Below are 14,871 nucleotides of genomic sequence, written 5' to 3'. Positions count from 1 at the left end.
ATCACACATTATGTAAAAATGCGGTAAGATCAAAGTGGCCCATGAGCTGCAGCTGAGTGTGTCATTGATGTTTAACACATTGTTATGTCATGTCATTCATTACTGAACAGACCTAGGGTAACAGAGAATTTATTCCTTTTATATGATAAAAAAGCAAAATATTGTCAATGGTGACATCATATTTGTGTCTGTCCTTCAGTATATCATGAGTAAGAACCAATTGAAATACATGAAAAATGGAAATTATAATATATTACAACATACACACTTCATACTGTTGTGGTTTTCACAAGAATGGCTCTCTGTTCCCAGAAGGTTTGAAATTTGGAGCTCTTACAAAATTCTCTCATCTAAAATTTTGGATTTATGCTCCTTGACTTTCTGATCTAGTGTGGGTCCAAAAGTTTAACAGAGCTTTTACTAAACATGAATAAATCACCTGTATGGTAGGCAAAATTGCCTTGCTAGTGCAACACCATCCACAAACTGCCTCAAAGCTTCCCTCACAGCTCCCTGATGAGCATACAGCTGACCAACTTGTAACAGGGATGAGAGCAAGTCATTTAGGATTGACAAACTAGAAAGGTTTTGGCCAGAACTTTCTGATGTGGCTAGCAAATCTGCACAAACAAAAGGAATAGATGCCAAAATATGTGATAAAAAGTTTAACAATAAAACAGAAAACTCTCCCATGTTTCAGGCCAGTTTGATTGCACTTTTCTCTATATTTTAATCAGGATAATAACACATCCAATTATAAGCACGACTCTATCTCAAAGCCTGAATTAGGATTGCAAGGTATTGCCAACCACATGATTTAGGTATATATTATCAGCGGCTTCATTAATGTTTTCTGCAGGAGGGAAACTGGTTTTCACAGGCAGGCAAAACTCTTTGAACTGAACTTCTTTATAAGATAAACTTTCCTCCAGACCGTCAAATCAGGTGGGCAAAATCGTCCTCACAACTGGTCAAATTGCCTGGTGCCTGGCCCTTAATGAAACCCCTGTATTATCCCAGTCATCAGAACACATTGTCCCTAGTAGAAGCTCATAGAAATCAGGGGCACTACTTTGCAAGCAGAGCTCTGCAGAATTGTGTCAAGAATAAAAGGAAACAAAAATTCCTCGATCACCTTACCCAACAAATTTTCCTTTTGCTTGTGTATCTGTTTGCCAGTACAAAACGCATCTAAACCAAAGATTTCTGCAGCCATTTGTGTTAGTTTATGAAGTGCATCCAGAGCCCATTCCAGAGGAGTCAGTGAACCAAGTAGAGGATCTTAACAATGATAATAATAAAAAAAAATAACTGTCACCTGGGAATTACTCATAAACTCATGAATTGACTCACTGATCAAAAATTAACTGGTTGAACAGACTGTTTTGTTGGTACTAAGTCTGCCTAAATTTTCACAGGTCACTTGGCGATGGTTTATTGAAACAATGAAATAAAAAATCAATATTGGGGAGCTGGGATTGGGTGGTGGTGAGGTCGCTTGCCTCCCATCAGTTCAATTCTTGGACCTGGTGTCACATGTGGGTTGAGTTTGTTGTTAATTTTCTTCCTTGCTCCAAGGATCTTTCTAGGGGTCTCCAAAAACAAACACTCCAAATTCCAATTAGACCTAGTATCAGTGGACAAGAAGAGCCATCTTATGGAATATCCACTGCTAAATTCCCATTTCCATTATGAAAAAGTTACTGAATAACTGTGGAGAAGAGTAGATCTAAGTTTTGGAAAGAGGAATTTCCAAAGAAGAAGAGTGAACTTACCAACTATTATCTTAAATTTGTGGATTGTGGGTGGGAGCATTGCATATTCACAGCAAATTGATTTCCATCTGGCTTTCAACAGGTGGGACTTGTAACTCTTGTGTGTGAAGACTTCACTCTGCAGTGCTTCCTTCAGGGACTCCTCCCCTTCTGAATACTAAACATTAATCAATGAAAACCACGACTGACACACACATCACAAACTGAACAATGCCCTGTTTACACGTACTGTCTATTATAGACCTGTTTAATTGGTATTTCCTCCTATACCGTATATTGTATAAAAATATACATGAAAAAATTTCTCAGTTCTGATTGGTTAAGATGAATGCAGTTTTCAGTTAATTCAGTGCAGAAGAGGGTTAATGCAGTGCAAAGAAAGAAACAAACCAGACATTCTGATTGGTCAGAATGATTGGTCAATGTCAAGGTCAATGTCACTTGCAGGGTTTGAATAAATTATTTTTGCACGTGATGCATGCACTTTTCTTCTGCGTAGTTATGAGAAGCTACCTCGTATTTTTTCTTGTATGTTATTAATACATAATCACATGATTTTCTCGTGCAATTTGGAATAAATAATCACTTGTAAATTTTTTCAAAGATCACAAATTGCACTTGCCCTATGGGCTCATGCAATTTTGTCTTTGAAAAAATTTACTCATGCTTATTTATTCCAAATTGCACTCAAAATCATGTGATTACTATAATACAAATTGGATTTCCCAGCTGCTCTCAGAGGCTAGCTGGCCCACAGTTTCCTTGCCTAAAGCTATTCCAAGTTCTTCAGCACAAAGAAAAATCACCAACATGGAGCTAGAGTACCACGTATATGCCTGCATGATGAATGCTTGTTTAACCCTTTGACTCCCATGTCAGAGACCAAGACAGGAATTCTCCTTACAACATCAGTACAATGTCAAGCAGACAAGTGAGGAGAATAAAGAAAAAAAAATCAATTGTAGAGGATTATTTAGTTAATCCAATACCAAATTTTCCAAACTTACATCACGAGAAGTGTTTGGCAGACTGTGAGGAGAGTTAGTTAAAGCAGTGATAGGGTTAATAATGATTTTGATTTTTCATACCTTTCCTGTGACTAGCAAATAGTGACTCTTGGCCAACAAGAACTGAACCCATGAAGTACTGCAGGGCTCAAATCTATCAACCAGGTTACTTGTATGAGACAGAATAATTGAAGCATGTGACAAGTCCAGAATGTCACACAATGAGTGAACAGCATCACTTAGGGCACACAATCCATTATCCAGCATATCTTTGGTACCAACTGATTGGGATATACTGGCAGCCATGCAAAGAGCACTAGCTTTTTTTAAGGGCTGCAAGAAAACAATTCATTCATTGAATGAATAAAGGGGGTTAGATTCTGATTGGAAATTGTTGCAAATAAAAATAGTAAATAGTCTTTATTTCACCGATAAAATACATATCAAGTGTTACATATAAAGTGTAATGGGCTAAAATGTGTATTAATTACTTACAGCTAAGTTATGCTTAAAACCAAGTCTATTAATAAAAGAATTTTTAAAATGCTCAGTGTTGCAAAGTGGATATAAATTATTGGCTTAACTTGCCTAAGCCTACAGGTAGCAGAGTTAATCCTGGGGAGGGAGTGGTGAAATGGAAGATGTTCCCACACACTTAATATTTTGAAGATACCTATATGTTGTACTGCATCAGATAGGGCAGATGGGGGGGGGGGGGGAATTATAAGTACATATAATTTGGTATCGTCAGCTGAGTTGATAATGTACATGCCAATCGGCTGCTGAAAAGAATTTCTGAAGCTGATGTTTCAAGTATTAATCCTTCACCATTTGCTCTGATAAAGGGCTTAACCTTGGAATATCAGCTTTAGAAATTCTTTGCTGCGGCCAATTAATATTTATTAACCCAGTTGATACAACCAAATTATCTTGTAATAACCTCCAACAATGCAGAACCTACATTATTCATTACACCACTGATAACAAAGGGAAGGATCCTCATTGTATAAAATTTACCAGTCGAGATAAAAAAGACCTGACTGGAGAAAATCATTCTTTTCTGTTGAGTGATAGCCTTTTCCTTCAAATACATAAATCTCTTAAAACTGCTGTCATTTCTTGTACAGAAACATTTTTTTTAACATTTCTATTGCCATGGTCATGTTGTGACAGGACTGCATGAACAGTTAATTGCCTGTGGGAAATCCAAATCGTCACCAATGAAAGTACGTAGCAGGTTTCACCTGTTTTAAAAGCCCGAACATTTCAGCGGTGATAAGCAAGTAATGATATGTCTCTTCAGGATTAATAAGATGGTCCAGGTCAACCTAGAACATAAAAAAACAAATTCAGTGAGAATAACATTCATGCAAGATTAAATGTACTGTATACAGTGGGAGATGCGGTAACCCAATGGTTAGTATGCTGCACTGTGGGTCAAGAGGTCTGGGTTTGAGAACTGGCTGGGTCATTTTGCTGTGTCCACTTGGGCAAAACACAGCGTTCTTTTCTATCACGTGCCTCTCTGTAACCAGGAGTACAGATGGAAAGCCTGCCAAGTGATAAAATGCTGGGGGAAGGGGATACCCTTGCGATGGACTAGCATCCCATCTTGGGGGAGTAGTAATACACCTAGTTGCTTAGTCCTTTAACTCCCAGAAATGATTTAAACATGTATCTTCTCCCTTTAAAGCCCATACATGATTCAACAGGTAATGAGAATACTTGAACTTATCAGGTAGAAGTTATTCTCTTGATCTAACACCAAATTCTTATAACTTATTTACAAGGAAATGTGTAGCAGCTAGAGGAGAGAATTAGTGATTAGGTCTTGGGATTTAAAGGGTGAATTCAATGGAAACCAGGATAACCTCGGGCTGGGTGGGCACTCTGTTTGAGTGCAGACTTAGCACAGCATTCAAATTTTAGTAATCCATAAATCTTTAATGACACATCTTTCAAATTGTTTAAGTACCTATCGTAAAACCTCTGAAAATATCAAAAGCTGATACCTATTTAGTTCTCACAACAAATTCTCCATGAAAGAAAACTGTTCTTGGAATTTTACAGTTTCACTTGTTTTCAAATAAAGAATTCTCACTGCCAGTGAAAAAATATTAATGTTTCGGAAATTAAAGTAAAAAAATATATTACATAGCCCTAAAATGCTTTTTCCAGGAAACATTTACCTTTCCACTGGTGTCTTGTTGCAGTGATTTGGTCCTTAGTGACGTCCACATTTCCAAAGCTGCACAAAGTGATTCCATAAATGGTTGCTCCAGGCAGATATCTTCTATCTGAAAAGTTACACCAACATTTCATTTGACAGTCTGATATTTTGAGGGAATGAGGTGCTTTTGGGGATGCACCGGAGGTGCAATGTCAGGGCCCCTTTCCCTTCTGCACGGTTCTCCATGTACACGTACAGGTACAGTATGTTGTTGTTGTAGAAAAACTGACTACAAAATTCATGTCTGTGGTAAAAGAGGCACATGACATTTCATCAAAGACAACGATTTGTTCCTGAAAATTTGTTGAACAAGGAACAATATAAAATCTGTATAAGTAATGTTCACTCTAGACTTCAAGTTAACTGAAATCAACTTCTTGCCTCAGTGCGTCTCTTTGTTGGAGGCACACTCAGAGGCCTAACAGATAGCCTGCAGCCAGCACGACCTAAAGAAATCCAAATTTGAGACCTGGGTGGGTCATCAAATTGTCAGATCAGATCTTAATCAAAAAAGTTTACAGTACTTACCTCTTCTCCTTTATAACTGTCAGAAAGCTCTGGCCTTGCTGAAGTTGCTCTCTCATTTACTACATCTTTGTGCTCAAGCAAAGCCTGCCATAAATATGCAGCACCAAGTCTATCCAGCAAACGTGAATGCATGTTTTTCTCCTCATCCTGACTATCTGTTGAGTTCAATAACTGCTCTAGAGTCTCCCCAGCTTCTTGACAGTACTGCAGTGCAGATCTAAAGAAACACAGATACTGTGAATTCTGAGGCTCTGGACAAACTCTTACCAGTGCAGGGCTTGACACTACCTTTTCAACTTACTAGCCATGTGGCTAGTGACATCTTAGATGTTTTTAGATGTTAAGACAATTTCAGTCTGTTTACTAGCCAAACTGGCTAGTGGAAATTGAAAACCACTAGCCAAAACTGAATTTCTACTAGTCTGTGGCTAGTGGGCTACCATTAGTGTCGAGCCCTGCAGTGTCTTCTCAACGCAGGTCCAGGTTTAATTTGATGCAGATTTGATGTACTTGAAAGGGATCAATTTTATTTGTCCCTGCCCATCAAGGTGTCTGCTGAGTAAAGATTCATTTTAATAAAAGTAACTGACAGTTTGAATGACCAACTTTGTCCTTTCAATAAGAAGATGATAAAAATTCTTCACAATTAATAGGAGACTTGGTCAATCCATGGTTACCATGCTGAACTCCAATTTTAGAGGACTGTTTTGGAGTCCTAACCAAGGTTACTGTGTTTTGTTCTCAGGCAAGCCACTCTAGTTTCATACTGGCCCTTTCCAACCATGAGTATGGATTGGTAATAGCAACTTAAATGCTGTGGATTTACAAGCCAGGGCTCGAAATTAATGGTAACCCATTAACCAATGGTTAGTAATTTTCAACGTTTGGTTACTAAAAATTTGTCCAACTAACCCAAAATGGTTAGTAAAATTTTCTAACATATTTAAACATCAGTAGACCTCAGGACAAAGAGCACGTAGACCCGACTCTCAGAGGAATACTTAGAATACTCAAGTTGTTAAGTCAACTTTAACTCTTTTTAGAGAATGTGCTGTAGATGTACTGTTCTTGACTAATCATGGTAAACAAGAGGGAAATAAAATAGGTGGATAATTGTCTACATTTTTGAGGTCACCATGCAATTTCAGCTACTCTATAATTTGTCCTAGTCGTTATTATCAAAATGTTCAATATTTGAGATATCGTAACTTGTGAGCTTGGATACCAAACTTTATTATTTGGTTAGTAAAAAAGATGTCTACTAACCCGAAGGATTAGTGATCCAAAAATTAAATTGGAGCCCTGCCTGCCATGGACTAACATCCTGTCCAACAGCACTAGGCCTTTCGGGCTGGTAGCTAAGAAGTTAGGCTACTGGCTAAAATTTCAAGTGAGGTGGCTCAAAGGCGGTGAACAATTGTAAGTGTATAATGAAATATATGAAGTTCATATATTTTGAACTGCTGTATTAGATACGTATGATGCACGATCCTCGCAGTAGATAGCGCTATTTAAGCAATAGTGAAAATCAGACCTGAAAAAAATCAGGCCTGTATGGGATTCGAACCACTGACCTCTGCGATACTAGTGCAGCGCTCTACCAATTGAGCTAACAAGCCAACTGGGAGCAGGCCATTAAGTTGATTCGTAATAAACCGTGAAAGTGATAAATTAGATACAATGAAATATATGAAGTTCATATATTTTGAACTGCAGTATTAGATACGTATGATGCAGGATCCTCGCAGTAGATAGCGCTATTTAAGCAATAGCAAAAATCAGACCTGAAAAAAATCAGGCCTGTATGGGATTCGAACCACTGACCTCTTAAATAGCGCTATCTACTGCGAGGATGGTGCATCATACGTATCTAATACCGCAGTTCAAAATATATGAACTTCATATATTTCATTGTATCTAATTTATCACTTTCACAGGTTTATTACGAATCTTCTTAACAGCCTGCTCCCAGTTGGCTTGTTAGCTCAATTGGTACAGCGATGCACTAGTATCGCAGAGGTCAGTGGTTCGAATCCCGTACAGGCCTGATTTTTTTCAGGTCTGATTTTTGCTATTGCTAATAGCGCTATCTACTGCGAGGATGGTGCATCATACGTATCTAAAACCGCAGTTCAAAATATATGAACTTCATATATTTCATTGTATCTAATTTATCACTTTCACGGGTTTATTATGAATCAACTTAACGGCCTGCTCCCAGTTGGCTTGTTAGCTCAATTGGTAGAGCGCTGCACTAGTATCGCAGAGGTCAGTGGTTTGAATCCCGTACAGGCCTGATTTTTTTCAGGTCTGATTTTCGCTATTGCTTAAATAGCGCTATCTACTGTGAGGATCGTGCATCATACGTAATTGTAAGTGTGTAACCTTGGAATGGCCAGTTGTGCTTTACCGGGTGATTGCTGGCCAAAAATCCAGCTGCCGACTGCCACTTTTCTTCTGGCAAATTTCACCAGCAGCTGACAGTTAGCAACAGCCCTGGCCTGTATGTCAGCTGGTAACCATTAAACCTATACAGGATAAGACACTTACCTCTCTTCTTCAAGGTCTACCTCTCCTAAGCTATGCAGGGCTATAGCAAGTTCTAATGCAGCTGATGCATAGTGAAACTCATCTTTGTCAACAACGTACAGCTCTCTCAACTGTTTGATGACAGCAATTTGCTCTACTGCTGTGTCATAGCTGAAAAAGTTTGGAACAATTCAATCAAACATTTTGGCAGGTACAGTTGTACTTCACTTATGAAAGAGGAAACCATAAGAAGTCAGAATGTAAAAGAAAGTCTTTTGTCACCTTTTGGTCTTGTAACAAGCAAGCTCTTCCTGCAAAACAAAACAGAGCTGGCTTCCTTCTACATCTTTTGCATCTTCTTGCTCTGCAAATGCACTGCATAGGGTTCTGAGAAGAAAAAAGAACCAAGAAATTTCTTCAGACAGTTTCCTATTTACTCAATCTTACTATAATTATGTAATTCTTCAATACCATAATGATTATATCATTGTCTTTTTTTATCACTATGCCTTATCTCTCCAGAGTGAACCTTAAAATATTAGAATTCCCCCCATTTTTCTTCCCTCTTTAAATTAATTTTATCTGATCCTTTTGAAGCCTTGAATGAGCCAAAAACTAGGATTTTGGTGTATTGAGGTGAGGAATCTGCCACATTTCAATGGTTATGTTATGATAGTGCTTGAATAATTTTTATCCACTTGCTGCAATGCATAAAAAAACTCACTCCTTCCTTTTCTGATGCATCGCAACTTGTGAATAGAAATCGTTTGAGGGCACTTCCCATGGAATAATCCTTATATTTGCTGCATGTATGTATGTTCTGTTTGATTATGAAAACAACATGCATGCATTTGATCAAGTTTAAACAAATTAAAACCAATTTTCTGGAGTTCTTGTAACCTTTTTTTTTTTACACAGTATGATCTGACATCTGCTTAAAACTCATAAGCTTTAAGTTAATCGACATCAAAATACTAATATTTATTTTGAACTCTATTGCAAACCTGCATCTCTCAGACTGTTTTTCTCCCTCCTGTAGATCCTTCACCAGCTCATGTTTCACTGAGACCCATTGTCTGACTTGCTGTTTTAGGGTGTGGACATCAGAGGCTGTTTTCAGTGCTACCAGGACCACAGTTGAAGCAGTCTTTAGTGCATCCCTGATTCTTCCAGCTCTTCTTTGACAGTCAACTAGCAAGGCATACTTTGTGAGTAGCTTCACCTGAAAAGTATTTTTCAAACATTGCCAAATAAACATTTTCAAAACTCACCATGTCATTGTTAGCCAAAATAAGATTGGTCATCAGCAACTTATTCTACATTCACCCTTTAACTCCCATGAGTGACCAAGACAGAATTTCTCCTTACTGTATCAACACTATATCAAACAGACAAGTAATGAGAATAAAGACAAATAAAAATTGATAAAGGGATTATTAGTTAAGCTAATACCAAATTCTTCAAACTTAGATCATAGAAATTGTGAAGCAGACAGTAAGGAGAATTATGAATGAAATCTTGGGAGTGAAAGAGTAATAAGTTTTCCCCTCTTACCCACTCTTGTTCCTATTCGGTTCATTGCAAACCTGTTTCATTTTTGTACCCATAGCAAATTGACCTTATGAGCTAGAAGGCCTATCTTGTCACAGCTTATTTCAGTTTCAGAATCATGAACTGATTAGGAGTGTTGGTGATTCCCCCTAGAAAGAATACCAGTTCATGAAAAGGTTACTCCCCTCTAGGGCTCCACACTAAAGGTAGCCAACTAGCCACAGACTAGTGGAAATTCAGTTTTGGCTAGTGGTTTCTGATTTCCAACAGCCAGTTTGGCTAGTAAACAAACTAAAATTGTTGTAACATCTAAGATGTCACTGGCCACTTGGCTAGTAAGTTGAAAAGTTCAGCACAAAACTTTTTGTCAAAGTTTCCCTTAAAGTCTTCCAAAACCCCTTTATACTCCTGTGCTGGGTTGTTCTTTACTTCTACATGTGTTTAGCCACCAGTAATTAAGAAATTTGTCGAATTCTGGCAGTTGTTGACTGTATGAAAGGATCCTGTTCTAGCTTAGAACACCTGCTTCCCATAAGACAGTTTTGAAACAATACTTAAATGTAACATTTTCTGTGAGGAAAACTCTCATGTAGAGGGTCAAACCATAGTTCAATTGAACTATTAATTATTTCAATAAACTTTAAATTATAGTACATTCATCAGTTGAACAGACTTTACCTCTTCAGCTTGGACAATGATTTTCTCCTCTGTTTCAGCTCCAAAGCTCCAGATTTTTAACTCATCACAGGCAAGAGCCAGCAATGGCACTCCTTCAGCAAAACAGTTGCTTTGATAGGACACACAGCCTACATTGTAAACAGTACTACCCAGCCAACGCAGCTCATTAAGAGATAAAGGAATATCAGGGTCTTCAAGAGCATTGTGAATAAGCTTGCTTGCTTGCTGTGCAACTGTAACACATTCTCTCAGAATGTGAATTCTGTGAAGAAAACAAAACTGTGAATCAAAAACTGCACTTTTAATGACAACATACAGTGTACTTCACCCATCACCTCTCACAAACTGATTAGTAACAAACAGTAGAATACTTTCCTTCCACAAGATAAGGAGTTCTATTTGACAATGGAGACCATCGATTTACCTCCACTCATTTATTACCAAAATGATTGCTCATTTGTTGTAATTCAGTTTCATCATTGTTTCAAATTTAATTTCCTTTTGTTTTGGGCATGTCAACGTACATGTATGCTAATACACTTATAAAACATGGGATGGTTTGAACCTACAATCAGCAAAAAAACTGTCCACAAATTGACCTTTTCAACACCCTACTACTTAAATTTCATCTCTTTTGCCCCTGTTAAATTAACCTGTTCACCTCCTTCCCCTCAAGACAATGTTGTATTGTGATTCCATGAACTTTTAGCTACACCAGGGATGACTAGCTTGAGTTTTTAACAGGCGGGAATCTAGCAATGATAGGTGGGTATTTGGGCTGAAGGCCCACTCTAGCATGCCTTTGGCACGCTATACCAAGGGAGTTCCAGGGGCATGCTCCCCTGGGAAATTTTGAAAATGCATACTCTCGGAGATGCATTTTTCTTGATTTTGGGGGCAAAATCAAGGGCATTCATTATTTCACATACATCAATTACAAATACCGCTGGCCATTGAGCCTGAAAAATGGACGATGTGATGCGAATGATGCGATCGCTGCACTAAATTGAGTGTTTACAATCCTTTCAGTTCAGGTAAGACAGCAATGAAGGTATAAACAAACAAAATAAATAAATAACAACCTTCTGACAACATTTAAAAAAATTTTGGAGAAAGTAGTGCTTTACAACCAGAAAAATCACATTCACAGCCAGGTAATTTTCCTGGCTTCCAGCTATTATCTACATCCCTGTACACACAGGCAACATTGAATAGGTGGGGAGGGGGGGGGGGGGAGGGTCTTGTCAGTGATTTAGAGTGTGGTACAAACTGTCGTGTTATTCTAAAAATAAATAGAACTCCTTAAACATGATGTGTCAACTAATTTGGATGCTGATTGTAGGATAAAACTGAACCACATCATACACCATAACTATAGTACTTTTAAAATAGATATTTGGACCCAACCTTGAATTCCTGTCACATTCTTTTGCATTCTTGTCACTTTTCACCTGATCTTGATAAGAAGAAACCACAAAGTTCAAGACAGTCAGTTGTCTTGCTGTGGTCTTTTGCAACTGTTGGGTACACTGTGCAATCAAATCGTCACCATTGGCTTTGTGCAGAGCATGCTTGATGTGTTCACACTGGAGAGACAGAATTCTCTCATACAACTTGAGCAGCTGCATTGCATCTTGACAAATTCTCCATGAGAGGCATGTAGTTCTTTTTGGTTCCTTGGTGGAAAAATTTTGTACAGTAACTCTGAAATACTCTAAGGAATCAGAAACAATTTTCAACATTGTTGACGACAAACCCTTGGATTGCAATAGTTGTGAAAGTAGTCTACTTCCTTCCAACATCATTTCTGGAAGAGAATCAAGTGTTTCTAATATTGGATTTGAGGAGCAGTTCAATAAAATTGTAGCCTTGCTGATGAAACAAATGCAACAACAAACTTGAAGTGGTGTTGGAAGCTTTGAGTGTCCATTCTTGGTATGGTTGACATTTCTTGAAATTTTCAAAAGTTTGTCAAAAACGTCCAAGCCTTGCATTGACATTTCAGCTTTGTTGCAACTCCTGCCAAAGTGAAATCCCAGTTCAGCAACAAACAAGATTGAGTCTATACCACCAGTTATCAATTGTTCAAACTTCACCATGAGCTTGTTAAAAACAGATTCAAAGAAATTTGCCAGATGCTTAAAATCAACATTCTTCTGTCCACAGTCAAGCTGATATTTTGTTCCACATTTAAGAGTTTTATCCACAAGTGATTTCAATGAAGAATATGTGACAGCTTCCACTTGGAAAAGTAAGGACAACTTTCTCCAGTCTAAAACAACACACAAATGAGATGCTCTTTCTGTCGAAGTTACTTTCACTTCTTCTAATTTTCCTGCTCCTTGAAGCAAAGCATCAGATGTTCGAAGAGAGAGTGAAGAGAGCCCCTTCTCCATTTTTCCACTGTCATAGTTTTTCCAGGACTTGACCACTTGAATGAACTTGAGCAAGTCATTAGCATGACAAAAAGCCTGGTCAAACTGACCCTTAGATATGAACTGAACAATAATCAAATAAATTGTCTTGCCAAGTTGGTCCAGTGAAGGAATAAACTTGAGGTATTCACCATTCTGAATAGATAACGTGTCGCTGAGCAACGTACTCACTAAACCAAAAATCCATAGAATTGTATGTTAGTCAGTAATCATTTTAATTTTCACATTACTTCTAATGAAGGATAAGTATGAACTCTTGCAAACAAAATTAATATTTTTCAACCGTTTTAAGGAAGTTGTTCATTAGAATTTTACTACTACTAAAGTCAGTATTGTCGGTTCACCAAAATGATCTGGGGTGTTCTGAGAAGGTATACAGGTGTATTGTTTCCCACTATCACACAACTTGAAATTATATTTCGTGTAGGAGACAAAAGTCATATTGAGATTGATTATCAAAGAAAAGGAATAAATAAAATTCTGAGGTTTCTTCAAGTCTCTTTTTTATATTCGGATGCTTGAAGAGGAAGGGACAAAAAAAGTCATAAACATTCAGGGTTCTCCTTAAGTACTGGCCACCATTTAGAACATAAAAAAAACCACCTTGATTTTGAGTTGTGAAAAAACAACAAATTTCCTGAACAAACAACTTCCTTGAAGGCCATTTTTGCATAAACATCCACAAAAATATTTAAGGTTAAATTACATTTTCATGCTGGTTAAGCACCCATCCAATCTCTACCTTGCTCATGTTTACCTAGCCAACCAACCATCATATCACTTTGCATATACTTCCAAACAAATGCAGAAGATAGAATTTTAGAGCCCATACATTTTAAATAGATTAAATACAAACCAACTCAATTGGGGGTAACTGGGTCTTTATTGCCTAAGACCATACGCGATGCTCCCCATGACAAAGAGGTAAATAGAAGAAAAGAAAGAAAAAAAAATTTTTTTTGCAGATTTTTACAGAGGGAGGAAAACAGGAAGACCTGGAGAAAATACTCTTGGAGTGAGGACAAGAACCAAAAACTGAGTCAACCCACATCTCATGCCAAGTCCAGGAATTGAACCTGCATCACAACATGGGGGGGGGGGGGGTGGGTGAGTCCTCTCACCCCTGTGCCATCCCCTCTCCCAGAAACAATACTTTGTGGGCACCATGCCCCAAGATCCCAGAATGCATGCAACTAACCATATGCTGGCTAATACCCAATCCTTTTTGAAAACTCTGTACACTTATTTTGCACTTACCGAAATTTAAGGAGTTTGTGATTTCATCAAGGTGCTTCCCTTTTGCTTTGACTTTTTTCAAAGTCTCAATAGCACATCTCAGAAACTTGGTTGAAAACAATGTGTATTTTGACACAGATTCTTCTGCAACTTTGCAACCCAACTTGCTGCCATTTTTGGCATTCAAGGGTGATCGTAGCGGAGAAAGATAGTCCTAAAAAAAAATAGAGAATTGCTTCATAAACATAATCATGCCATCTTTCAAAATGTTGTTTCATGTACTCTCAAAAATATTAAACAGATTTCGCCTTTTTTCACCCTTTGACTTGGGGGTGACTAGCATTTCATTTCTCCTTACAATGTCACCCCCAAAACACACATTAAGAATATGAGAATAACGGAAATGATCACCCAGGAAAGAAGCTCTTAATTGTTGAATAAATTCTACTTATTGCCAGTATCTTTGGAAATGTGTAAAGTTCAGTATGCAAAACAAGTGTATTACATGGGTAAAACATTCTCCCGTCGATCAAGGTAAACGAATACCCTTTTCATCGATCGTGCGCAATTATCTTTCAGAAGAATGGTATTCCACATTTACCAAAATTCAATCGATGGAAAGTCAACATCGTTTCCCTGTAGCTTGATTATAATCATAAAACTGCACAAAACTTTAAAAGCTATCATACGCTTGCTTTAAGGAAACATAATTGCAAAACTATACTGGCGAAGACGGACCTTGGTGTCTTCAAACAAATCGTTTGTTTCACCATTCAGAAGCGCCTTCAGAATTCTTTCCCCCTCCATGTATCCAAGAGATCCGTTCCATCACAGGTTTTTCATCGTAATGGCTCTTGAAGAAGGTCCTCACGGAAACTTTAGTTGTGAGTTCCCCCTAGTAT

The 14,871-nt window shown here is 37.8% G+C and overlaps 1 protein-coding gene across 3 annotated transcripts in view; it reads right to left on the bottom strand.

Moving 5' to 3' along the window:
- LOC148718685 (uncharacterized) overlaps window positions 1-14,871 on the bottom strand; it is a 25,977-nt gene extending 11,106 nt beyond the window's left edge. Inside the window, exons 1-14 of one of the 3 annotated variants that reach the window (XM_088740638.1) lie at window positions 14,708-14,871; window positions 13,991-14,183; window positions 11,706-12,903; window positions 10,299-10,560; window positions 9,074-9,291; window positions 8,352-8,456; window positions 8,091-8,240; window positions 5,541-5,757; window positions 4,972-5,079; window positions 4,027-4,110; window positions 2,864-3,115; window positions 1,776-1,932; window positions 1,141-1,281; window positions 440-620 (exon numbers count right to left, since the gene is read on the bottom strand). In XM_088740638.1, coding sequence (XP_088596764.1) covers window positions 440-620; window positions 1,141-1,281; window positions 1,776-1,932; window positions 2,864-3,115; window positions 4,027-4,110; window positions 4,972-5,079; window positions 5,541-5,757; window positions 8,091-8,240; window positions 8,352-8,456; window positions 9,074-9,291; window positions 10,299-10,560; window positions 11,706-12,903; window positions 13,991-14,183; window positions 14,708-14,776 — 3,335 coding nt within the window. In that variant the 5' untranslated portion in view covers window positions 14,777-14,871. The remainder of the gene's footprint in view (window positions 1-439; window positions 621-1,140; window positions 1,282-1,775; window positions 1,933-2,863; window positions 3,116-4,026; window positions 4,111-4,971; window positions 5,080-5,540; window positions 5,758-8,090; window positions 8,241-8,351; window positions 8,457-9,073; window positions 9,292-10,298; window positions 10,561-11,705; window positions 12,904-13,990; window positions 14,184-14,707) is intronic. The other 2 variants (XM_088740639.1, XM_088740640.1) reach the window with 2 other exon arrangements.

The sequence above is a fragment of the Stylophora pistillata genome, chromosome 12 (assembly GCF_964205215.1).
Source record: "Stylophora pistillata chromosome 12, jaStyPist1.2, whole genome shotgun sequence".
NCBI lineage: Eukaryota > Metazoa > Cnidaria > Anthozoa > Scleractinia > Pocilloporidae > Stylophora > Stylophora pistillata.
This window is presented reverse-complemented; position numbering and strand designations above follow the sequence as displayed.